Genomic DNA, 21,255 nt, shown 5'->3' with positions numbered 1-21,255 from the left:
CCAATATCTTACGGTCGTAATTTCACGCACTGACAACTCTCTTACTGATCTGAACACGCAGTCACCGCCGCTCTCGCTCTGAGCCTACCACCGTCGCCTGCTGATCCTTGTCGCCCGCCCGTCGCCGCCTGCGCATCTACATTGCGACTGCTCTTTCTCGCAACTGCGACGGTCATCCACCGTACCGTACGATGACGCGCCTCCATCCCATGCTTGTCGCCTGTGGGTCGGCGCTCATAATCGATTGCTGCTCCAACGTTATCGCGCAACGACTAAGGGCGTGGCACGATGGGAAGCCCTTTGTCTTCGATCGCGTTCTCTTCTTTCAATTTGCCTTCATGGTCGTGCTTACTGCGCCTGTCAATTACCATTGGCAACATTGGCTCGAACGCACCTTCCCAGGCTGGAAAGCTGTCAAGCGGGCAAGGCACGCCACCAGCGAAGACGGCGATGCCGCAGAAAAGGCCGTCTTTCTCAACGACGACGGAGAGGACAAGCGCATGGTAGAGGAAGAAGTCCTGGAACGCAATTGGCTCAATATCTTTAAGAAATGGTTCACGGATGTATGCGGATCAGCTTCCATGCAGCAAAGGATGTACTGACAAGCCACAGTGCATCACCATGGGGGCGCTCTTAAACCAAACCATGTTCTTGATCCTGATAGGCCTTCTGAAAGGCAGGACCGGCGCTCAGATCATGCAGAGCTTTCAGAACGTACGTCTCGTGGCTACTTCGCACGCTTCAAGCTCACTGACACTCGACTAGGAGCTCCTCAAGCTCATCTGGGACTCGTACAAGGTTTGGCCCATTGCCAACTTCTTCAGTACCACCTACTGCGCAGTCGAGCGACGTATGATCTTTCTTAGCTTCTGTGGTCTATTGTGGAATATATACTTGTCAATGGTGGCAATTCGTCTCTAGTTGCACAACGATTGTATATCGGAAATGTATAAGGAACATCACCTGCACTTGCCGTTCCTCCACGCTTCCAATATTGCGGCCCAGTATTTGCCCTCATCTTCCCTGATATGCCCGCAATGCGCGCTCTTTTCAAATCTCACCATCGTGACGTCCCAGCCTTTGCTTCGCGCAATAGCAGCATGCTCCTCAACCTCTTCGCACCCTACCATCTCATCCACCCGACTGTACAAATAAACCCTAGGTATCAAGTTATCAAATGTTCTTTCATCATTCAATTCCCGACACAGAACCACCATCTTATTCTCCTTCCTCCTTGCCACGTTGACCACGAACGAGCAAAACAAGAGCAAATGCACCAATACTCCCCCAAACCACTTCCAAAACCACGATTTTGGCAGCCCAGCAGAGATAGCAGCGTAACTTTTCATCCACGGTCCTTTTGTTGGACTTGAGTCCATAATTTGCACTCTCATAGGCAATTTGCCGTCATACCTGGCTCTCCAAGCCTTGACAAATTCATTGATTTGGTTGCCTCCGCCATTGGAGAAGCTGTGCACCAGCAACTCGCCGCCTGCGTCTGTGTGCTGATGAGCGTAATCGAGAGCCGGAGCCAGGAGAGTCGGATAGCGCGCGCTGCGTGTGAACATGTCGGACGTATAGCACCGTACAAGAACGATCCCGGAGCCGGGAAAGAGACGTTGGTAGGAGGCTGTATACTTCGCAATATGCTTGGCGGCTGCAGCATTCCAAGCAAATAACAAGATCAGAGGCAACTTGGGATTGCGGGACGATGGGGCCCAGAGGTAGGTGTTGTGGCCGATAGTGGTGAATTCGGAAAGGGGTTGAGCGACCTTTGGGGGCGTTGTTGAGGCTTCCATGACAGCCAGCGTCTTGCAGTGATGGCGCAGCGGTCTTCAATGTAAGTTGTCAGATGATACATACATGCGCTCCCACGCGGCCTACAGCTAGTCTAAGTGTCGTTGTCCACATCAGGTTCCCACGCAACGTGCCTAAGTGCAAAAGCCGAGGTATCGATCTCATTGGCCATCATTGCCATTGTATCCGCTGAACCTTCCACAACACGAATGTATGTACTACACTACGGCCGTAGGAGTCGATGGCGACTCATCCGGCTGTAGCGTTTCTTCCCAGCAACCACGCCGTGGCAGAAGTGAGCGCTGCTCCCACCTGCGCTGCGCCCGCAGCAAGGCCCGCCCCGTAGCCGCCCATTGCCGCACTCTGAGCTGTGGCGAAGACACCTCCAGCAGGCACAATGGAGAAGTATGACATGACAGAGGCCGCAGCCGAGCCTATTAGCTGCATAAGCACCTGGACTGGAAACAACATGATAATGTGTCAAAGCGAGTGAGGCATACCTGATATTGGACCTGTAGCTCCGAAGCCAAGTGCACTCAGGAATGGAACGGTCGCTGCTGCAGGCGTACAGATGATGACGCCGTTCACCACATGAAAGGCTGTTTGATACGGATGTGCGCTTATCCAATCGATGACGGCTTGAGTGGCGTTCATTGTCTTGGATGTAGCAGATAGTGAGGTTCTTTGGCAGTCGGGTCGATGATGGGGACAGCAGTACGCATGCAGGTGACTGTATGACTATGAGCGTGACAAGGCTGAGAGTGGGGTGCATGAGTGAATGTTGCACCAACAGCCTGCGAGCGTTGCAATTGGGCGATTTTCCATGCGGACAGATGGAAATACCAACACCGTAGTCAAGTCTTCTTTCTACATCTTCTATCACAACGAAGAGGAAGTCTGTAACTTCCACATCTCACGCCTTAGCGATGTGCCGGTCCAGCAAAGTCTGGTACTTCAGCAGACTGCACTACAACATCTACGTCTTTGGTGGACCTGCCCTGACTGCACTGCTGCGGTTCGCCCTCGATGGGAACGATATCATCAGGAGCTTGCGAAAGCGGCTCAAAGTGCGCATTGCCGAGTCTCTTCTTGTCAACGCGGCGCCTCCACGGCTTGTACAGCAAGACACTGAGACCCCCGAAGACGACGAACGCGCCGCAAATGGCCCCGCCTGCAAACACGTTAGCATTTGATCACCACTAACAATGGTTCCTTCTTACCGACTATATCCCAGCTGTCACCCAGCCTCTCAACTCCGTCCCAGAACCGTCCGTCCGGCTCCGCGACGTTCAAGATCAAGTTGAGGAATTGAACAGTGCCTATGATGATCGCTACAATCACTGTGATGACCGTGAGTACGATGCTGTAGTAGCATATCGCAATCGGATCTCTTGCTAGCTGGGTACTGGTGTACAAACTCATCATCAGCGCACCGTCGGTTGTGTCCAGAAGGCACATTCCAGCCGTGAAGAGAAGCGGAAATATGAGGATCAGCCAAATCGATGTGCCTTTCGTTGCCTGAATAGATGATATACCAAGAATAGCTATTTCGGAGGACGTGTCGAAACCCAGCCCGAAAAGAACGCCTAGTGGGTACATCTTCCAGGGTCGGTCGACGAGTTTGAAGAGCTTCTGTAAGATTGGGAAAAGGCAACCGCCGCCCTGAATCTTGAACTCCGCATGCTCCTGACCTGGTTCTGATTCGAGTATCTTACGCATCTGGACGATTAGCTTGTACAATATATAGATGTTCATGAGGCCCAAGAGCAGGAGGAAGACCGCGGATACGGAAGTGCCAATGATGCCGCCAATGCGCTCGAAGCTATCGAACTTTGATGAGACAGCGGCCGCAGTACCAGCGACGATGAGCGAAGTAATGATCACTATTGTGCTGTGTCCGAGCGAGAAGAACATGCCTACAGTCACCGGTCGCTGGCCTGCGGCGATGAGACGCCGGGTCATGAGATCGATGGCGGAGATGTGATCTGCATCCAATGCATGACGAAGTCCAAGGGTATAGGATAGAATAGCTGTTGATACTAGTGGCGTATTAAAGTGCTATAGCTACTTTAGCACCTTGCTTAAAAACCCCGGAAAAATGGCATCAACTCACGAGAACGACCCCAACGGCAGCCCAAACAATCAAATTGACGACAATGAGCGTTACAATAATTGCGATTGCAGGAAACGGGAGCTTGCTGATATACGGCACACGCGAATGATATTCCGAGGCTTTCTTCGAGACATTGCTGAAAAGCGTCGGTTTGTTGGTTTCAGCGTTGAGAACGTGGGATGGAGTCGGAGAATTGGCCATTTTTGTTACGCGGACTACAAGAAGGAGGAGCAGGCATTGAGAGGGAGGAGGAAAGAATGGACGTGGAGGTTCAGCTGGTCTGCGGGCGGTACCGAGGAGCATGGTGGGGCTGGGCAGTTGCCATATCGCAGCGCGGGGCAGCTAACAGATGTGATGCCGAAATCTTATCGAGTAATTCGATGATCATTATTTCCAGAGTGGTCATTTGAGCTACTGTCCATTAGACCATCATTCTTGTACACGTTGGTCTTACTTCGACTCTATTGAAGTTTGCGAAAGCACAACGACGCATTGGTCCCCCCAAACCCAAAGCTATTCGACATTGCAACATCAACGTGTTTTTGCTGCGCTTCGTTCGCAACGTAGTTGCAGTTGAACTCTTCTGCTGCGTTGCGCAAGTTCAAGGTCGGTGGCAGAACATTCTGGATCGTCAGCATGGCTCACGCTCTAAACCAATCAACTTACATTGTGCAAGCTAAGAATTGTAAAGATCGCTTCAACGCTGCCAGCGGCTCCAAGCAAATGCCCGATAGCACCCTTTGTACTACTGACATTGATATCACTAGCATTTGTTATGCCATCTTCACCAAGTAGCAGGTCTTTAATGGCTCTGTTCTCCGCTGCATCACCAAGAGGCGTGCTTGTGGCGTGTGCGTTGACGTAGTCAACAGCAGCTGGCTTGATGCCAGCATGCTTCAGTGCTTTCTTCATTGCAAGTCGGGGGCCTTGCCCATCTTCGCGAGGTGCAGTCATGTGATATGCGTCGCTTGACAAGCCATACCCAGCAACCTCTGCATAGATACGAGCTCCTCGGGCTTTAGCATGCTCGAAGTCCTGCTGTTGTCAGTGAGACTCGTCTAGCTGAGGTCTACTTCTTACCTCGAGAACGACAACTCCAGCGCCCTCGCCGATGACGAATCCGTCTCGATCTCTATCAAAAGGTCGACTAGCTTCAGTAGGGCGATCATTGAACTCAGTAGCCAAACTCCTAGCTCTTGAGAAACCCGAGATAGCGAGAGGGTGTATGCATGATTCTGCACCACCAGCGATCATTACGTCAGCGTCGCCCATTTGGATCATACGCGATGCGTCGCCAATACTGTGGGCTCCTGTTGTACAAGCTGTTGTGGCCGCGTGGTTCGGCCCCTACAGAACATTAGCATCAGAAACACAACCACCAACGAACGACCCACTTTAAAGCCGTATCGCATTGAAATGTGACCCGCTGCAAGGTTGATGAGGAGCCGCGGGACGAAGAGAGGAGACACCTTCCGGTGGCCCTTGGAATGATAAGCAATCAGGATCTCCCTACATCTGGATCGTACGTACGCCTTTCTCGAAAGCTATGGCTGTGTTATACGCATCGTCTAAGCTTCCAATGCCTGAGCCGATGTAGACACCCTGGTTGAATCAATAAATAAGCCGCAGGATCTTTGAAAGCGACCCACAGTAGCTTCGAGTTCATCCTCTGTAGTGGGTGTCCAGCCGGCATCGTTCAGAGCTTCCTCTGACGCCACCATAGCATACTGTGCAAATTTCGCCATGCGGCGTTCATCCTGAGGACTTAAGCGTGATTGTACTGGCAATGCTGCGAGGAACGTACCCCAGCTTTCATAAACTCTTTGGAGTTCCAATTCCCATGCTCTCTCAACCCTTCAGGTACAACAGCAGCGACTTGACTTGGTAGTACTGAAAATTGAGGACCTCTGTCTTTGGTGGATGTGATGCCGCATTGCCCGTTTAGCAAGCGCTGCCATGTTCGACGGACACCTTCATCTCGCACGTCAATCGAGCTCGAATAGAAAGGTGGACAGCATTTACCTATTCCAAGGGGCGTGACGAGCCCTATTCCTGTGACTACTACTCGTCGCATTGCATCTCCTGATGGGGTTGGGTGAGACTGAGTCTCAAGGGTTGGAGGAAATGAAGCTCGTGCCACAATTCAGCCACTGTGGCGCTATCCTTGACTACGGACGTCCCCATCCGCCAACACCGGAGTAAAGGTTGTTTGATAGAACGCTCTGAACTAAATCTTTATGGCACACATGATAGCTGATCGATACACCATACAGTATACCTATGGAGCAATTTTAATGACCGCACGTCCCACGAGCTTGCCGGCCTTCATCTCATCACAAAACCGGTTGATATCTCCTAGCCCACCGTGCGTCAGGATTGGACGCACAAGGCCCCTTGCAGTAAAGTCCAAAGCTTCATCACATTCCTTCAGTGTTCCTACGACACTCCCTACCACGTTCAGTTTCTTCATGCACATTGTGATGGGATGCGCGCCAGCAATGACTGTCGAATCTGAAGGTAGTCCTACGCATACCATCGTGCCTCCAGGACGTAAAAGAAGAGGGGCTTGTTCATAGCCAGCCTTAGTTGCAGAGAAGACGATCACGCCGTGAGCACCGTATGATGTGATCTTCGTGACCTCAGCCGGGACATCAGCCGCAGTCGTGAAGTCGATGAAGACTTCGGCACCAAGTTTCAGACAAAGCTGGCGCTTGGACTCACCGCCGTCAATGGCAATAACACGCATACCCATTGCTCTTGCGTACTGAACACCGAAATGACCGAGACTACCACACGTCAGAACCAAGACCATTTCATAGCAAAACAACTTACCCTCCACCAGCCCCAGGAATAACGATCCACCCGCCAGGCCTGACCCCACTCCTCTTACAGGCCACATATGCGGTTAGTCCGCCACACATGATTGGCCCTGCCTCCTCATCCTTGACTCCATCCGGGATTCTGGTCGCATATCTTCCATCCGTGAGTGCATACTCCTGGAAGGTTCCTGCGACGGTGAAGCCGGAGTTCAATTGCTTTGGACAATGACATTCGTCGACGCCATTGGTGCAGAACTCGCAACGTCCGCATACACTTGCAATCCACTTGATGCCGGCACGGTTGCCTACCTGCCAGCGGTCCTGCATATTAGTCCCGACAGCGACGACTACGCCGGCACCTTCGTGACCAGCGATACCATGTGTAGCAGCTTGCATGCCAAACGACCATTCGTCACGGAGGAGGGACTTGTCCGAGGCGCACAGGCCAGAGTAGTGGATCTTTACCAAGATCTGGTCAGGTTCGGGATGCTGCAGCGGAACCTCTTGGACGACGACGGTGGCGGTGTCGCCTGAGCCTTGTTTGACGGCGGCCTTCTGAACCTTTGGAATATCCATAGTTGCTTATTTATCGACTAGGAGTGAAATAAGAACTTCGGTGGGAAATGATCAAGGATAAGTTAGACAGCGATCCGCCACTAGAGGGCTTGAACAAGAGAAGTAGTGGTATGTTGCACATTTTATGTATCCTCTTAGCTCTTTGAGCTTACCTGCGGGGTTAGGTCTGAGCATGATTCGATGGTACGACTCGCTGTACCGCATGTGCGGATGCCGCGGTAAGAAGTTTATCGTGTTTGTCAGAGGTCGTCCAGCAACAACGTAGTACCACTTTACTTCATGCTCAGGCCACGCCCGGTGAGACGCTGCACGAATCATCATTGCAAAATCAACAGAGTCCCGAGGAACATCGTGTGAGATAGAGGGCCTGCGGTTGTGGCGTTGAGGGGTGCAGGGTTATACTGTACAGCGGACGGATGTCGGAACGCGGGGTAAGCTGACATTGAATCTTAGCCGAGCAATCGCATGTGGAGATGTAGTGCCAAAAGGGGAAGCATGGATTGAATGGAGAGTGATGACTTGTTACCGCCTTGTATTTTGTACATGATCGTCTATCTCCACTTTGCCATTGATTGAGGGGTTGAACCTCAGCTCTTCTCTTCAGAGCGTATCATATCGTACAGCTTTCTTTCAAGCGTATGCCGAAAACTGACGCCGGACCATGCATTTATTCTTTGTACCCAAAACGCCGCGCTTAAAAATAAAAATAAAACTAGACTACCAGGCGGTGATGTCGTCGACCTCGGCTTCACCAAATGTGCTGGTCTTTGTGGCCTCCATGCCAGAGTCATTGGGAACGATGTCTGTATCTGGTGTTCTGCTCATGATGTCTGGAAGATATTGGTTCAGGAAGCCCAACAGGTGGCGATTGACCTGGTCGAACTCCAGGAGGAAGGCGTCGTGGCCGTCGGGAGAGTCGATGGTCTTCAGAGAGGCGTTGGGGATGTGGGCGGCAAGCTCTTGCTGCTCGGCGTAGGTGAAGAGACCATCGGACTGGATGCCGAGCACGAGTGTCGGCTGCTCGATCAGCGAGAGGGCGTGGTGCAGGGCCGAGACCGGGTCCAGGGTCTGCTCGTCTTCGCCATCGGGGTAGCGGTGGCGCGAAACGTCGTGGGTGTCAAGCTTGCGGGTGATGGCAATGTAGCAGTTGGCGTCGAAGCGCTTGATGAACTTCTCGCCCTGGTAGCGCAGGTACGACTGGGCGGAGAAGTAGTGCTGGGCCAGCGGCTTGTGCTTTGCGCTCGCGGTCGAGTCGGTGCGGCGCAGGGGCGGGGTCGGCGGGTTGGAGGCGTCGTGGAACTCGAGGTCGGCGGTGGTGGCGGTGGTGGCAGGCAGGGCGGCGCTGCTGGAGGAGCGCGAGGCGGCGGCGCGCGGCGAGCCAGCGTTCTTGTGGCCGTGGTTGTGGATGGCCCAGTGCTCGTTCGAGGGCGTGTGGGGGCGCGACACGGTGTTGATGCTCTGCTGGCGCGACAGGTCGGGCGTGTTGCGGCCGAAGCGCGCCTCAAACGAGTCGCGGCTGCGGTAGGTCAGCAGGGCCGACATGCGCGCGGCACCCAGGCCGGTCGACGGCGGGTCGGCGAAGGCGTAGTAGCCGTCGTCGTACTTGGGGTCGCTGTAGATGCTCTGGCGCTGGGCCTCGCCCCAGCTGATGCCCCAGGCGCTGTAGCGCGCCGACGTGGCGATGGGCGCGATGGTGCGCACGTAGTCGCTGCCAAAGTAGGCGAACTCGAGCACCAGCATGCCGCCCATGGAGCCGCCGACGACGGCCGCAATCTGGCGCACGCCGAGGTCGTCGAGCACCAGGCGGAAGATGTTGACGTCGTCGCGCACCGTCGTCAGCGGGAACTCGGGCCCGTAGCGCGCGTTGGCCGCGTCGCCGTCGCGGGCCGTCACGGGGCTGGCGCTGCCGTACGGGCTGCCCAGGCTGTTCATGCACACGACGAAGAAGCGCGACGTGTCGAAGGCCTTGCCCGGCCCGCCCAGCAGCGGGCCCCACCAGTCGCCGACGTCTGCGCTGCCCGTCAGCGCGTGGCAGATGACCATGGCATTGTCTGCGCCCGCCGACAGCCGCCCATATGTCTTGTATGCCACCGCCACGTCGCGCAGCACCACGCCCGACTCGAGCTCGACCTCGGGGATCACGGCAAACGTCTGCTCGGGGATCAGGCCCGCGTACGGGTTCTCGGGCTGCGCCGTCACCCTCCCTGCGCCGCCCGGTTAGCTGTCGCCCCGCCGTGGTCCGCGTCGAGCCGTACTGTACTTGTGTGTGCCATTGCTAGCGGCGCCCGCGGCAGGTGCGGTGGCCATGATCGATGCGGAGCGTGTGGGAGGAGCGATGTCCGCCCGCGCTGCTGGCTGACTGCAATCGCGGGGCGCCATCTTTTTTGCGCCCCACCTGCAGTTCACTCAGCCGCCGCTAAAGCGTGGGGTTGCAGCGTCGCCGAGCACGTCATCGCGCCTGCACGGGCAATAGCGGGTGGACCGCAACTCACGCCTCACGTGATCGTCTCCACAACACCCAGCGCACCAATTTGATATACTTCAGGACTTTCTCAGCAAATCACACCTAACGTGATGGCCTCCACAGCACCCAGCGCACCTCCCTGACCCAGTGACTTTCTCAGCAGCTCACGCTTCACGTAATGACCTCAATGTCGTTCCATCCAACTATCGTTTTCTGGGTATAGTACAAGAAGTTGAGAACCTGGCAGACAGCCTTCAAGCCCTTCGCCCCATGCATATGTACACGTTGCAGTCGTCAGTCGCAACTCATCATTACTCCAACCATTTCCCCCTTTCCATCTGCGCCCTGGAGCCGGCTGTCCTATCGTCGGTCCCTTTCCCGCTCCACTCGCTCCATCTCTCTCTCCACATCGCCCTCAGTCCTGATACCTCCTCTTCTCGTTCTTCCTGCATTCTTCCTCAACCCAGCAGTGAACATGTTGGCGATACTGTTGTCGCCGCCAGCACCCGACTTCCTCCGCTTGTCGCGATGCGATGCGGGACCAGTGGGCGCTTTGACTTCACCCTGGCTGGGTTCACGCGGTGCATCATCTGCATCTACTTCATCCTCGCGCGAGCGTTTCGAGGACAGCGAGCTTCGGGATGACGAGTGGATACGCGAGTGCAACGATTTGCTGACCACGTCGCGTTGATCACGATCCACACGATCGCGGCTGTTGCGCTCGCGAGCATTTCTCTCGCGCTCAGCGGCATAGTGGTCTTGTGTAGTGGGCTCGGTGGGTGTGGCTGGTGTGGATTGGACAGACGAGACACTGCTCTTCCCGCGTGGCCTGTCCCTGTCGCGATCTGCTGCAGGTCCCTTGGGCGGCTGGAACTTACGCGGTCCTGTAGGAGGCTGCGGTGGCGGCATTACATTGGATTTTGAGCGGCCTGCACCTTTGATAGAGAAAGTGTTTGCTGAAGGGCCGGTAGGCGCATTGAGGGGTGGCGAAGCCGCACGCTTTTGCATCATCTTGCCGACCACATCGTCCTCTGCCGCACGGTCGATCTTTGTGTCCCGCTCGCTCTGACTGCGATCGTCTCCATCTTGTTCTTCTTTGTTTCGCTCTTCTCGGTCGCGGTCCTTGCGGCTTCGTCGAGACGAGCGGTGCCTATCATCATCGTAATCACGCTCTTGCTCCTCCGCCTCGCGCTCGCGGCGACGCCTCCGCTCCCTGTCTTTGTCTCTTGGTCGGTCCTTCTCACGCTCGTAATCGTAGTCTTTCTCTCGATCCTTGCGGTCTCGTCTGTCTCGCTCACGATCCTTATCGCGTGATCTATCACGGTGCTTATCTTTGTCGCTCCTGTGCTTTCGTCTAGCGCCAGACTCTGATTCTCGATCGCCGTTAACATACGCGTTGTCTTCATACTTGCCCTCTTCGACAGGCGAGCGCGAACGGTGACGCCGACGTTGTTCTTTGCTGCGATCCCGGTGTGAGCGTGAAGAGCGGTGCTTCTCCTTATCACGCCGACTGCTGCGGTGCTTTGAATCAGCCGATGCACTACGTGTTCTGTCGCCTCGACTTCCTCTACCCTCGCGATGCCGGTCCTCATGCTCGTCATCCCAGTCATCATGTCGCACTGAGCGCTGGTGTCGGCGGTCACTGCGGCGCTCGTATTCATCTTCACCTGGTGGCGTTGCGGAGCGGACTCTATCTTCTCGCCTTGATTCGCGGGCTGCTGATCGCGAACGAGAACGCGAACGCGAACGCTCTCGACGTTCGTCCCTCTTTTCGTCCTTCGCGCGAGAGCCTGACCGGGAACGTGACACCGACTTGTCCTTGATACGGAGATTCTCATCTCTCAGAGGCGAGCGACTGCCGATGTGTCAGTGTTACATCTGCAGAGATGGCATGTGCTGTACTCACGATTTAAGTCTACGCTGTGGGCTGCGAGCACCGGTGCTTTGCGCAGGAGTTACACTCTTAGGGGGCGGCTGATGGCGCGTGTTGTTCATTCGGCTCGAGAAGCCAGTGTTCGGTCTACCCTCGCGCATTGCTCTCGGTCCTGTGGGCGCACCTTCCACACCACGTCCCTGTGGCTCACCTGTTAATACTGTAGCTGCGCCGTATGCGGCATTGAAGCCACCACGAGGGCCAAAATTGTTGTTCTGATGAAACCCCATATTCATGCTAGAATCGAAAGGCGCATTCATTTGCATCTGGTTGGGAAACTGATTCATCATACCGTTAGCAAAACCCATATTAGGCTGCATGCCGTTGACCATCATCGACTGATCGTAATCTTGCATGTCCCCGTTTTCAGTATCAACGGTCTGTATCTGACGCAGTCCGTTGGTCTGTGTGGAATCGTTCTGACCTCCTCTTGCAATCGAGTCCTTGGCATCACTCGCGCTATCGGTAGTGTTGGCGACTAGAGCAGTGCTTTGCGTGCTACCATCAGGATTGTTACCTTCTTCAGTGGGTTTTTCAGCAGTGTCTTGCTCGCCATCTGGTTTCAGACCGACGGCTGCATCAGTATGTGCATCAGATGACTCGCCATCACGCTGTTGTATGCCAATGTTGTCAGTTGCTGGCTTCAAATACGGGAGTACCAAAGACGGTTGTCTTGGCAGATGTTCAAGAAATCGACGTACGGTTGGGGCAGGTCCACTGCGACTCCCAGGACGACTGTTGGTGCTCTGCTGTCCACCAGGCCTAGGCACGGAGTCTCCCTGACTGCCAGTCCTATTGTTCTGCTGAGGCAGAGCTCCCCCTTGATCGGCAGGAAAACGATTCTGGTTCTGGTTTTGGAAATTGTTCTTGGGGAATTGGTTCATCATCTCGGGATATGCTCCAGATTGATTATATCCGCCCATCTGGTTGAACCCGTTGAAGTTTCCATAGCCACCACCCATGCCATTCCACCCGTTGCCGTAGCTGCCACCGAAGTTCATCATGTTCATGGCGGACATATCATTCATCATGCCCATGTTTCCACCAAAGTTGTTATACATGCTGTTCATGTTGTAGTCTGTGCGGCTGTCAGTCGTTGAATGCCAGATAAAGCAGACGGGAGAACGTACCCATTTGATTCATGCTATTCCAGCCAGCATTGCCCATCATGTTCGACATGCCGTTGAAGCCCATGCCTCCGAAGTTGCCTTGACCTTGGAACCCAAATCCCATCTGGCCCTGCATACCGTTCATCATGGAGCTGTTGCCCGTCGTGTTTGCTGGGCCGTCAGTCTTGTTTTGCTCGTTGGAAGACGCGTTGGCGCCAGACGGCTCTACGCTCTGTGTCGCAGATTGCGATATCAAACTTCCGCGGCGTTCCAAGTCATGGGCCTCTGGTGCAGGTGGATCCTGTCGATGTCAGCAAACATTCAAGGTAAGATGGACTACTGCAGCCACCAGCACGTGTAAGACGGACAGAACACGTTCACTTGAACGGTCCAAGATGCCCTGTTGGGTCTGCATGGTCTTCACGGGGGCTGCACACGCGATTACGTGTAGGAGATGAAGCAAGAAAAAGACTCACCTCAGTTGGCTGTGCAGAAGCCGATACTGTCCGCAGCTGTCCGTCTCCAATGTCCCCTGCAGGCGCTGCAGGCGCGGCCGGCGCATCGCCTGCAACCGGGGTCTCCTCAACACTATCGATCGGCTTGTCCGCACCCTCCAGCTCGAACGGTGCTTCTGTTACAGCAGGCGTGATTTCTGGAGCGGGTGTGGCGGCTTGCGCAGCCGCCTTTGCCTCTTCTTTCTTCTTCTGCTTCTGCAACCATACGCGCATTGTATTGCGCAGAGCCTTGTTCGGGGTGCACGAATCGGCCTCGAGGGGCGAGTGGTCGCATGACGGGCAGGTCGTCGGAAAAGACAGCTTGGCTTGGCCTGTGGACATGTCAGTCACCGCGTCGCGTTGCTACCGTCGCGCGCGAGAACATACATGGTGAGCAGATGGCCTTGTTGCAGCACAGCAGCTTGTACGAGTCGATTGCAAGCTCACTGCACAGGGCGCAAAAGAAGGCCTTGGGAAAGCCGCTGGTGGGCAGGGAGCTATCCCCAGTCAGTGCGTGGTCGCGATGCGCAGATCAATCGTGACATACAGCGCGAGTTCCTTTAGGTCGTCGGCGAGCGGCGCCGCCTTTGGGTCGGTGGCCATGGCGAGGTCGTGCGTGCGAGCTCCCAGTCAGCGCAGGCGGCGATGGAAGCGTTCCGAGACTGAGCTTCTGCGGTACCACTATTCCATGAGAGCGTAGAGCCGACCGAGGAGAGACTGTAGGCAGGTCGACAGAAGCTGTGACGATGGGAGTGGTGGGGTCGACTGCGCTTGTCGCAACCGTTTTGCGGGCATGGCCATGGAATTTCTTTGGTCGGGCGCGCCTTGCTCCACCGGGCGTAGGGTCACGTGTCTACCTGCACGTCGACTCCCCCTCCCAGGCTCTGCGCCACTCCTTCTGCTTGCTGTCAGCCGCCTCTCGCTGCCATGCTTGTCTGCTGCATCTGCATTGGGCCTCCCCCACGCGTCTGCATCTCAGAGGCGCCGTTTCTTTGGAAGCACGCTAGCCGCCTCTTCGTCGTCATTAACCAAGCCGCCATGTTGGCGACACCGTGAGCCACGTTCCGTTGACAGATGGTCTATCCAACGCGCGGCTTTCTTTCGCTTTTTGTCTCCCGTTGTGACCATGATACTCGGTCAGATCTCGTTCCTCGATTGTTTGGCCTTTGTAGTCTTCCTGGCCCCTCAATTGCTGATCCAGATTGGCCTGTTCCCTGTCTTGACATGGCTGGTCCCAGCGCTGCCGTTCATAGGTGAGCACGCGTATCGTGGCGTCGTCGCGTACTGATATTGACAGCCTGTCAAGTTTGCCTCATACCATATCAATTCGTGCGCGAGCGATACTTTCTCCCATATGAGAAGCGCAGTCCGTTCGTGAAGAAGGCGACGCCGTTCCAGGACTTTGTCATCAGATGTGTTCGCTACGCATTCGCCAATATGCCCGCCTTCATTGGCCGGGTCTTCTTTTCAAAAGCCGTTTCCTTGCCTTTTCTTCGCTTTCGAATGCTGCGCCATGGCATCGTCACAAGTCCCATTAGGTGGACTGAAGTCAACAGGGTATGTCCCGCAGTACTCCCGCGTCTTAGCCACACAAGACTGACTTCTGCAGCCTGACTTCAGAGGCGTATTGATCAAGCACAATCAACAAGAGCAGCCTGATATCATCGTGTACTATGCTCACGGTGGTGGTTTCTCCATGGGTAGCTCCTACTTCTACATGGAGTTTCTGCTTGCATGGGTAACGCTCCTGAAAGCTGCTGGTTATAGAAATCCCGCTCTCTTCGCACTGGAATACACTCTTGTACCGGATGCAACCTATCCAGTGCAACTCCACGAGACGTTGGCAGGATATCAATACGTCCTTTCGCTCGCTCAGTCTTCAACAAGAGTAGTGGTCGGTGGCGATTCTGCTGGCGCAACCCTAATATTGAGCTTCTTACTTTACTTGACAGACCACGCAGAGCTGAGGCACCAGCAACCGGGGTTGGCAGTGATGATAAGCCCATGGGTTACCATTGTCTCGAAGAACAATCGCAATACAGCTTCAGATTTCCTCAACGATAAATCGCTCGAACAGTACGGCCGCCAGTACATTGGCACAAAGGTGTCTGAAACCAATTCAATGGTATCGCCTGGCCATTGCACAGACGCCAAAAAGTGGTCTGATGCCTCGCCCGACTATGGTTGGTACTTTTTGTACGGGAGCGAAGAAGTGCTCGGTCCTGAGACCAGAGAACTCATCAGCCTTCTGAAGAGTGTAGACACGCAAGTGGATGAGTGGGAAGAGCAAGGCGGCATTCACGCATGGCCCGTTGCCAGTCTATATCTGGGCGAAAGCAGGGAGGAAAGGCTCGGAGGACTGCAGAGCATGGTTGGAGCTATCAAAGACAGGATACTTTGTTAACGACGGAGTCTGGCCCAAGAACGCTATTGGCAGTCATCTCTTGTAGCACTGGAGTGGCAAGTTGAAGCCAAGCTCATGAGCGGCTTGTTGAAGCCGCGCAATCCTCCTCACTTCCTCCAAAGCCCACAGCTGATCGACCGCGGACGGATCGGCGTTTTGCAACGACAAAGCTTTTGCAGAGAGAGGTGTCAAAATTCCTGAACATCTCCGTCTACGTCAGCAATCGGAAACATGTGCACGCCACACACACTTACGAAGAGGGTGTTGCATTGTTGCTTGTGGATAATGAAGAAGCTCGAGACGATTGAGCGGACGACTGGTTTGACAACATCGAGTCTAGACTGAGATGGCAAAGGGCCGGAAGGTCTGGGAATATCTCATTGTCCTACATGGCGCTTAGGAATTGATGGAAATTTATACCGCTCAGCCCAATATGCCGCATGACCACGTTAAGTGCCAATCTCGCTACCCGGTACCTCTTCCAATCTGGTTTTCCAACTATAGCTCCTCTACTATCTCGTCGAAAAGTAGATGGTAGTCATCTCCATTTGGTGTAGTTTTGGCTGAAAGTAGCTTAGCGGTCGCCGTTGAGCGGTGTTTTGCGAACCGATCCCGCTCTGGTCTGCCTCAACCCTTGCAGGCAACGAAGTGGGTCCGTGTCCTGCATGCGTTCGTCAGGTGCCGATAGCTGACAGCCTTCGTAGTCCTGGGATTCGGTGTACGGCCTGTCAGGTACGCTGGCACAATTTTGTTGAGAGTGGCAATTCTCATTTAGTGACGTCCAGTGCTCACGCGCACACGGTGAATACAGCTACGGACGTCAATGTCGCCGAATCTGCGAAATTCACCAATTGCACCTAGACGCCGAGCCGCTTCGACTAGATATACTGCTGACAGCAGCGTCATGGCAGAGAGATTCTGCAACGATGTTCAGTGATCCGCAAGCCGATCCAAGACTAATATCGACAGTAACGAGCTTGAGACTGGCAGTGCGTACCAAAATCTATCTTTGTCAAGACGAAATCGGTGCCAGATAACAATCATCGTCTTGGGCTTGCCCATATCCGCCTTGACAAGTGGGGATGCATGTTTGTGCTGCCCTCAAATATGAAGATCCGTTCTCGGGTCTATTTTGGTGTAAACGCGTCAAAGCACGGTCATCCAGTTTCTGCTTCGACGCTCTTTTGGTAGTCGAAATGCACAATCAGAATTGTAGAGTCTAAGAAAACTTTCAAGAAGTGATTCCAAGAGATACAGCGCGGAAGTGCGCTAAAAGATGGAAATCTCGTCAGGTCCCCCAGCAGCGTCATCTCGAAGCAGTCGGCGATGTTGAAACAGAATTCGAGATGAGGTCCTTTACTTGAAGACCGTGATAATCACTAAGCCTCATTATACTGACATTATGGTTCTATGTAAATCAAGTCATATCGCAGGTATGTTCCGCAAACTAGCTGTTCCAGTCCTCATCGTCAAGGTCAGCGAAGTGCCCTCCAGTCTTCACTCACAACCCTAATCTCATTCGTAACGCCAATGATCCCAAGTTCAATTGGTGCATCCGACCTCAGTCTCGATTGACTCTCTGACCCGTAATCTCTCGACTTATAGCGTTGCGAGCCATAGACTTGGGATGCCGTCGTCTCCCTCACCCACTTAAGAAACCTAGGAAACGATATAAAGCATCCGCACAAAATGACCATCGCAATCTCGACAGCCCCCCAGAGACCAACAAGAGCAAGCCAGTAGGTTTTATCGTTGCTCTTTGCTTCCTGGGAGGAGTAATACAGTCGAAGTACCGAAGCGCCGCAGGCACTATTCGCGTGAGCTTTTGCAATACTTAGACATCGAAATACGCACATGAAACCTGTTGCAAATACGGCCGAGACGGCAGCTTTCTTCCGCTTGTCCATCTGCAATTGCACAGCGCCGACGACCGGAAGCAGCAAGACTGCGATGTCGCTGATAAGATTGATCGTGCCGGAAATGTAGCCAGCAGCTGAGTTGTGGCATCGGCCGGGCAGAAGAGGGTTCCAGGCCTATGTGCTGATTAATCACTTTCTGCAAGACGAGCAAGAAAGCTCTCACCTTGCGCACTGGATTGCATGAGAACAGAAGTACCATCAACGTAGCAGTATATGCGCAGGTAACAAGTACAATGAGCGTCCAGCTGGCCCAGAAGATGAATGTTTTGCGCTGTTGCGTGCCTTCGAAGATGTGTTTTATCTGGAGAAGGATACTGAGCTTCGCAGCGTAAAGCGAAAGACAGTACATAATCTGCACAGCATACACGTACTAGGTCTGGTCAGTATTCTATTTTCCCGCAGAGCGCGCTTGCAGACGTAGACTGAACGTACGCGGAGAGCTATAAGTAAGTCGCCAACAGTGACATTCCATTGGTGTTTGGAGCCGCCGAATTGATATGCTTTGAGTTGTAAACCAACGATGGGAGCGAACAAGATCTACGCAAGACATGGAGTCAGCTTAAGTTTCCCATTTTTGAATTTGTCAAAGTTTACCGTTGCGAAGATCATTAGCGCTGTGAATGGGTTAGCCTATAGTAGCACTCCAATGCAATCTGTAGAAATTACCATCTTCCAAGGTAAAGAACCTTTTGATAATGTACATCCTAGTGAACACACGCAGGGCCATACTCAGTGCAATCAGCACACAGCATGCAGTCAGAATACCCAGAGAGGTGGACCATAACGAAGACGCGTTTGGATCGAAAGGTAGCTCACCAGCTGGTGGTGCCAGAGCCGGACATGCGGGATCGATGTTAGTTGTTGTGTTGGAGCACTTGAACATCAACTGTAGTAGCTCTCCAGGCGTCATGGTGCTGCAGTGACGACGATGAGTATGAGGGTACGACAAAGCGTGTGGAAGTGGGAGATATGGTCAAGGACGTCGAATTAGGTGAGCCAGGCAGCCGGTCAACAAAGAATGTGTCAGGGACGATCACTTGTGTCTGTTTAGAGACTACTCGAGAACTCCTCTTTGACATGTCAGTAAACGGGCCTAGCCCTAGTACAAGTGATGATGCAGCACAAAGGACACAATTTACAATAGCAATGAGGGCTGCGCTAAGGTTTCAATGATCAGTGCACGACGGACGATTCCAACACGAGAAGACTTCGCAGGAGAGAACTGATCTCACAATCATTGGCCAGCATTGATGAAAGCCAGCCCTTCCCAGTCGCAGCCCTGGCGAATACCAATTTGACTCAAGGCGCCTGTAATAGTAAAGCGAGACATGCTCCAAACATCACGCATTTGCGGCAGTATGTAGAGAGTGCGGTCGAACAAGTCATGTGCTCGTTTTCATGTCTACTTGGATATCATTTCTTCTCATGCGGTTGCGATGCACTAAGAGTTTATCGTCTGTGGTTGACAAACTCCCTTTGCTCACCACCCAGTCTCGATGCGACAACACAGGCTTCTCTGATTGCTGTCGCAACCGCGTTCCTGACACCGTCCTTCTCAAGGGACATCAGACCGCCGATGGTGCATCCACCGGGTGTCGAGACTTTGTCCTTGAGCACAGCGGGGTGCTCGCCGTTCAGTACGAGCCCTGTGGTTCCGCGCATTGTCTGTGCGGCCATCTCATAGGCCTGAGCACGCGGCATACCCATGGCAACGGCACCATCGGCAGCAGCTTCGAGGATCAGAGCGAAGAAAGCGGGACCTGAGCCGCACAGTGCAGTTGCAATGTCCATGTTCGCAGGAGGAAGTGTGGTAACGCGGCCAATGGAGCTGAAGACAAACTCAACCAGCTTGTACTGTGCCTCTGACAGCGGCGGGTCGCTGGTCTCGATGACACTCATGGACTCACCGACGAATGACGCAGTGTTGGGCATGACGCGAACCACTCTGCAGGCATCGTCGGCCTTGTCGGCACCGTCGGGGTAGAGGAACTCGGAGATCTGCCTCTGTGTGACACCAGCCAGGATGCTGACGATGATCTTGCCCTTGAGGGCGTCGCGCATGCCCTCCTCGCCCAGAATGGTCTTGAAGCCGTAAGGTTTGCACGACAGCAGGACAATGTCAGCCTGCTGGACGCCCTTGAGATTCTCGTTGGTGAGGGTCTGTAGGTCGAAGTTGTAGTGGCCGAGGGCCTTCTTGACATTGTCCTCGGCAGGCTTCCATGTGTCGCAGGCAACGAATCTGGACACGTTCGGCGTGTCCTTGGGGGCGGACGAAGGGTCAATGGCAGCGGCGGTTTTGGACTTGGCGAGCGAGGCCATGACGCCGCCCATGATGGCGATGCCCATGGTGCCTGTATGGCCAGGTTAGCTCTGCTACATGCTGAAGAGCGCCGTGCAGACGGTGGGCCTGTGATGGGGGACGTACCGGCGCCGAGGACGGTCAATGTGAGGGGCTTGGATTCTTGAGACGCCATTGTGTGTGTAGGTCGCGCTGCAGTACACGGTACAGCTTGCGGTGCTGGACAGTGTTGCAGTGTGTGGCTGGCCAGCGGCCGGAATGCCAAAGAAATCCCCAGGCCCAGAGCGACGTCGGCGTGGGGTACGAGGCAGCTCCGCACGCGCCGACGGTATGCGCGCACCAGCCTTGCCGTCGCCCCTGCTTTCTCGCCAGCACTCTTGCGCATGCGCCGTACGCTCCCACGCAGCTCCCGCATACCCACGGCTTGTTTCCCCGGGCTTGTTTCCCCGGGCTCTGCCGCGCACCGCCAACGCGCACCGCACCGCGCACCGCCCCGCGCACCATGGCGGACCCCTTCGAAGTGCGCCAGCGCTTCACGACGCTGCTGTCGCATCTGAGCGCGTCGCACACGTCCATCCAGAAGGCCGCCGTCTATGCGCTCAAGAACCGCGACATGGACGAGGACCTGCACTCGTGCATCCTCGAGCAGCTGGAGCGCACCAACATGAACACGCGCGCGAACATCATGTTCTTCATCGAGAGCCTGTGCGAGATGGCGGTCAAGGACGCCGGCCCGCCGACCGGCGAGGGCAGTGCCATGGGCTTTGTGCGCATGCTGCAGCGAGACATACTGCCCGTCGTGGACTGCGTCGTGGGCGAGGAGGGGGCCAATGTCCGCGTCGTGCGCAAGGTCCTCCACACTCTGCAGAAGATTGGCATCCTGCTCTCCGAGACCGTCGCCGAGCTCGAAGTCGTGCTCAAGGCGCGCGAGCCAGAAGACCCTTTCCAGCCCTCGCCCTCCAATGCCGGTGCCCACAAGAATGCAAAACTCGACAAACGCCAAATCGAGCACCGCATAGAAGAAGATCGCGAGAGACACAAGAGGTTGCGCGAGAGCATCTGGGCTGTGCCCGGCGAGGGCGAGGAGGAGATGCACAAGCTGTGGGACGAAGCAAGCGACATTGGAGAGGATGACTACATCATTGGACAGGAAGACAAAGACGAGAGAGAGCAGGCTATCGCCTTTGGGTGAATTGCGGCTTTTGGACGCGCGATACCGTCTTCACCGCGTCGTGGCGTTTGGGGAATCTGCATTTTTAGGGCGTTGGGGTGTGGACGTGATGTGATACCTACTGCATGGCTCTGGTGTCAGACTGGGGTCCCCGGTG

The 21,255-nt window shown here is 54.6% G+C and overlaps 12 protein-coding genes across 12 annotated transcripts; 3 read left to right on the top strand and 9 right to left on the bottom strand.

Annotated features, from left to right (window-relative positions):
- Nucleotides 1–12: 12 nt before the first annotated feature.
- C7974DRAFT_207633 (integral membrane protein-like protein) lies at nt 13–940 on the top strand. Its single transcript, XM_046136896.1, has 3 exons — nt 13–563; nt 613–714; nt 766–940. Exons 1-3 carry the CDS (start codon nt 192–194, stop codon nt 919–921), a joined length of 630 nt encoding a protein of 209 aa, XP_045996581.1. The 5' UTR covers nt 13–191; the 3' UTR covers nt 922–940.
- Nucleotides 781–1,922, bottom strand: C7974DRAFT_207571 (uncharacterized protein). Its single transcript, XM_046136894.1, has one exon. The coding sequence runs from the start codon at nt 1,797–1,799 to the stop codon at nt 960–962; it is 840 nt and encodes a 279-aa protein (XP_045996580.1). The 5' UTR covers nt 1,800–1,922; the 3' UTR covers nt 781–959.
- A 124-nt stretch (nt 1,923–2,046) lies between these two features.
- Nucleotides 2,047–2,451, bottom strand: C7974DRAFT_312821 (uncharacterized protein; the record flags this gene model as incomplete). Its single annotated transcript, XM_046138381.1, has 2 exons — nt 2,047–2,231; nt 2,298–2,451. 2 exons carry the CDS (start codon nt 2,449–2,451, stop codon nt 2,047–2,049), a joined length of 339 nt encoding a protein of 112 aa, XP_045996579.1.
- A 266-nt stretch (nt 2,452–2,717) lies between these two features.
- On the bottom strand, nt 2,718–4,111 carry C7974DRAFT_313079 (high-affinity nickel-transport protein-domain-containing protein; the record flags this gene model as incomplete). The annotated part of the gene is made up of 3 exons (XM_046138390.1): nt 2,718–2,968; nt 3,018–3,855; nt 3,911–4,111. 3 exons carry the CDS (start codon nt 4,109–4,111, stop codon nt 2,718–2,720), a joined length of 1,290 nt encoding a protein of 429 aa, XP_045996578.1.
- A 181-nt stretch (nt 4,112–4,292) lies between these two features.
- C7974DRAFT_207568 (3-oxoacyl-synthase-like protein) lies at nt 4,293–6,066 on the bottom strand. Its single transcript, XM_046136892.1, has 8 exons — nt 5,933–6,066; nt 5,715–5,887; nt 5,560–5,667; nt 5,441–5,512; nt 5,305–5,391; nt 4,991–5,257; nt 4,577–4,945; nt 4,293–4,533 (listed from the first exon to the last, which is right to left on the bottom strand). The coding sequence occupies exons 1-8, from the start codon at nt 5,982–5,984 to the stop codon at nt 4,372–4,374; spliced, it is 1,290 nt and encodes a 429-aa protein (XP_045996577.1). The 5' UTR covers nt 5,985–6,066; the 3' UTR covers nt 4,293–4,371.
- Nucleotides 6,067–6,188: 122 nt separating this feature from the next.
- On the bottom strand, nt 6,189–7,305 carry C7974DRAFT_434786 (alcohol dehydrogenase; the record flags this gene model as incomplete). Its single annotated transcript, XM_046145011.1, has 2 exons — nt 6,189–6,696; nt 6,743–7,305. The coding sequence occupies 2 exons, from the start codon at nt 7,303–7,305 to the stop codon at nt 6,189–6,191; spliced, it is 1,071 nt and encodes a 356-aa protein (XP_045996576.1).
- A 443-nt stretch (nt 7,306–7,748) lies between these two features.
- C7974DRAFT_396731 (Alpha/Beta hydrolase protein) lies at nt 7,749–9,733 on the bottom strand. Its single transcript, XM_046142107.1, has 2 exons — nt 9,561–9,733; nt 7,749–9,509 (listed from the first exon to the last, which is right to left on the bottom strand). The coding sequence occupies exons 1-2, from the start codon at nt 9,682–9,684 to the stop codon at nt 8,023–8,025; spliced, it is 1,611 nt and encodes a 536-aa protein (XP_045996575.1). The 5' UTR covers nt 9,685–9,733; the 3' UTR covers nt 7,749–8,022.
- A 99-nt stretch (nt 9,734–9,832) lies between these two features.
- Nucleotides 9,833–14,213, bottom strand: C7974DRAFT_338058 (uncharacterized protein). The gene is made up of 7 exons (XM_046139223.1): nt 13,853–14,213; nt 13,693–13,802; nt 13,288–13,637; nt 12,833–13,112; nt 12,404–12,780; nt 11,676–12,313; nt 9,833–11,624 (listed from the first exon to the last, which is right to left on the bottom strand). The coding sequence occupies exons 1-7, from the start codon at nt 13,906–13,908 to the stop codon at nt 10,130–10,132; spliced, it is 3,306 nt and encodes a 1,101-aa protein (XP_045996574.1). The 5' UTR covers nt 13,909–14,213; the 3' UTR covers nt 9,833–10,129.
- A 218-nt stretch (nt 14,214–14,431) lies between these two features.
- C7974DRAFT_313955 (Alpha/Beta hydrolase protein) lies at nt 14,432–15,709 on the top strand (the record flags this gene model as incomplete). Its single annotated transcript, XM_046138434.1, has 3 exons — nt 14,432–14,558; nt 14,603–14,862; nt 14,915–15,709. The coding sequence occupies 3 exons, from the start codon at nt 14,432–14,434 to the stop codon at nt 15,707–15,709; spliced, it is 1,182 nt and encodes a 393-aa protein (XP_045996573.1).
- A 1,392-nt stretch (nt 15,710–17,101) lies between these two features.
- C7974DRAFT_207391 (uncharacterized protein) lies at nt 17,102–18,686 on the bottom strand. The gene is made up of 5 exons (XM_046136890.1): nt 18,295–18,686; nt 18,223–18,242; nt 18,061–18,165; nt 17,792–17,998; nt 17,102–17,742 (listed from the first exon to the last, which is right to left on the bottom strand). Exons 1-5 carry the CDS (start codon nt 18,536–18,538, stop codon nt 17,185–17,187), a joined length of 1,134 nt encoding a protein of 377 aa, XP_045996572.1. The 5' UTR covers nt 18,539–18,686; the 3' UTR covers nt 17,102–17,184.
- A 391-nt stretch (nt 18,687–19,077) lies between these two features.
- C7974DRAFT_312558 (pyrroline-5-carboxylate reductase dimerization-domain-containing protein) lies at nt 19,078–20,102 on the bottom strand (the record flags this gene model as incomplete). Its single annotated transcript, XM_046138370.1, has 2 exons — nt 19,078–19,979; nt 20,054–20,102. 2 exons carry the CDS (start codon nt 20,100–20,102, stop codon nt 19,078–19,080), a joined length of 951 nt encoding a protein of 316 aa, XP_045996571.1.
- A 327-nt stretch (nt 20,103–20,429) lies between these two features.
- C7974DRAFT_456082 (CTD kinase subunit gamma CTK3-domain-containing protein) lies at nt 20,430–21,199 on the top strand (the record flags this gene model as incomplete). The annotated part of the gene is made up of 1 exon (XM_046145997.1): nt 20,430–21,199. The coding sequence occupies one exon, from the start codon at nt 20,430–20,432 to the stop codon at nt 21,117–21,119; it is 690 nt and encodes a 229-aa protein (XP_045996570.1). The 3' UTR covers nt 21,120–21,199.
- Between the last annotated feature and the right edge of the window lie 56 nt (nt 21,200–21,255).

The sequence above is a fragment of the Boeremia exigua genome (assembly GCF_020726555.1).
Source record: "Boeremia exigua strain MPI-SDFR-AT-0100 chromosome Unknown C7974scaffold_7, whole genome shotgun sequence".
Classification (NCBI taxonomy): domain Eukaryota; kingdom Fungi; phylum Ascomycota; class Dothideomycetes; order Pleosporales; family Didymellaceae; genus Boeremia; species Boeremia exigua.
This window is presented reverse-complemented; position numbering and strand designations above follow the sequence as displayed.

Bases quoted from the DNA above. Each gene is read 5' to 3' on its own strand.
- C7974DRAFT_207633 (XM_046136896.1), top strand. From the start codon at position 192: ATGACGCGCCTCCATCCCATGCTTGTCGCCTGTGGGTCGGCGCTCATA. The intron at 564-612 runs GTATGCGGATCA...GACAAGCCACAG, and splicing joins TTAAGAAATGGTTCACGGAT to TGCATCACCATGGGGGCGCT. The intron at 715-765 runs GTACGTCTCGTG...ACACTCGACTAG, and splicing joins TCATGCAGAGCTTTCAGAAC to GAGCTCCTCAAGCTCATCTG.
- C7974DRAFT_207571 (XM_046136894.1), bottom strand. From the start codon at position 1,799: ATGGAAGCCTCAACAACGCCCCCAAAGGTCGCTCAACCCCTTTCCGAA.
- C7974DRAFT_207568 (XM_046136892.1), bottom strand. From the start codon at position 5,984: ATGCGACGAGTAGTAGTCACAGGAATAGGGCTCGTCACGCCCCTTGGA. The intron at 5,888-5,932 runs GTAAATGCTGTC...TTGACGTGCGAG, and splicing joins CGTCACGCCCCTTGGAATAG to ATGAAGGTGTCCGTCGAACA. The intron at 4,946-4,990 runs GTAAGAAGTAGA...TGACAACAGCAG, and splicing joins CTGGAGTTGTCGTTCTCGAG to GACTTCGAGCATGCTAAAGC.
- C7974DRAFT_396731 (XM_046142107.1), bottom strand. From the start codon at position 9,684: ATGGCGCCCCGCGATTGCAGTCAGCCAGCAGCGCGGGCGGACATCGCT. The intron at 9,510-9,560 runs GTACGGCTCGAC...CGGGCGGCGCAG, and splicing joins CAATGGCACACACAAGTACA to GGAGGGTGACGGCGCAGCCC.
- C7974DRAFT_338058 (XM_046139223.1), bottom strand. From the start codon at position 13,908: ATGGCCACCGACCCAAAGGCGGCGCCGCTCGCCGACGACCTAAAGGAA. The intron at 12,781-12,832 runs GTACGTTCTCCC...ACAGCCGCACAG, and splicing joins GAATAGCATGAATCAAATGG to ACTACAACATGAACAGCATG. The intron at 11,625-11,675 runs GTGAGTACAGCA...ACACATCGGCAG, and splicing joins CCACAGCGTAGACTTAAATC to TCGCTCGCCTCTGAGAGATG.
- C7974DRAFT_207391 (XM_046136890.1), bottom strand. From the start codon at position 18,538: ATGACGCCTGGAGAGCTACTACAGTTGATGTTCAAGTGCTCCAACACA. The intron at 18,166-18,222 runs GTAAACTTTGAC...TGTCTTGCGTAG, and splicing joins CGCTAATGATCTTCGCAACG to ATCTTGTTCGCTCCCATCGT. The intron at 17,999-18,060 runs GTACGTTCAGTC...GACCAGACCTAG, and splicing joins ACTTACTTATAGCTCTCCGC to TACGTGTATGCTGTGCAGAT.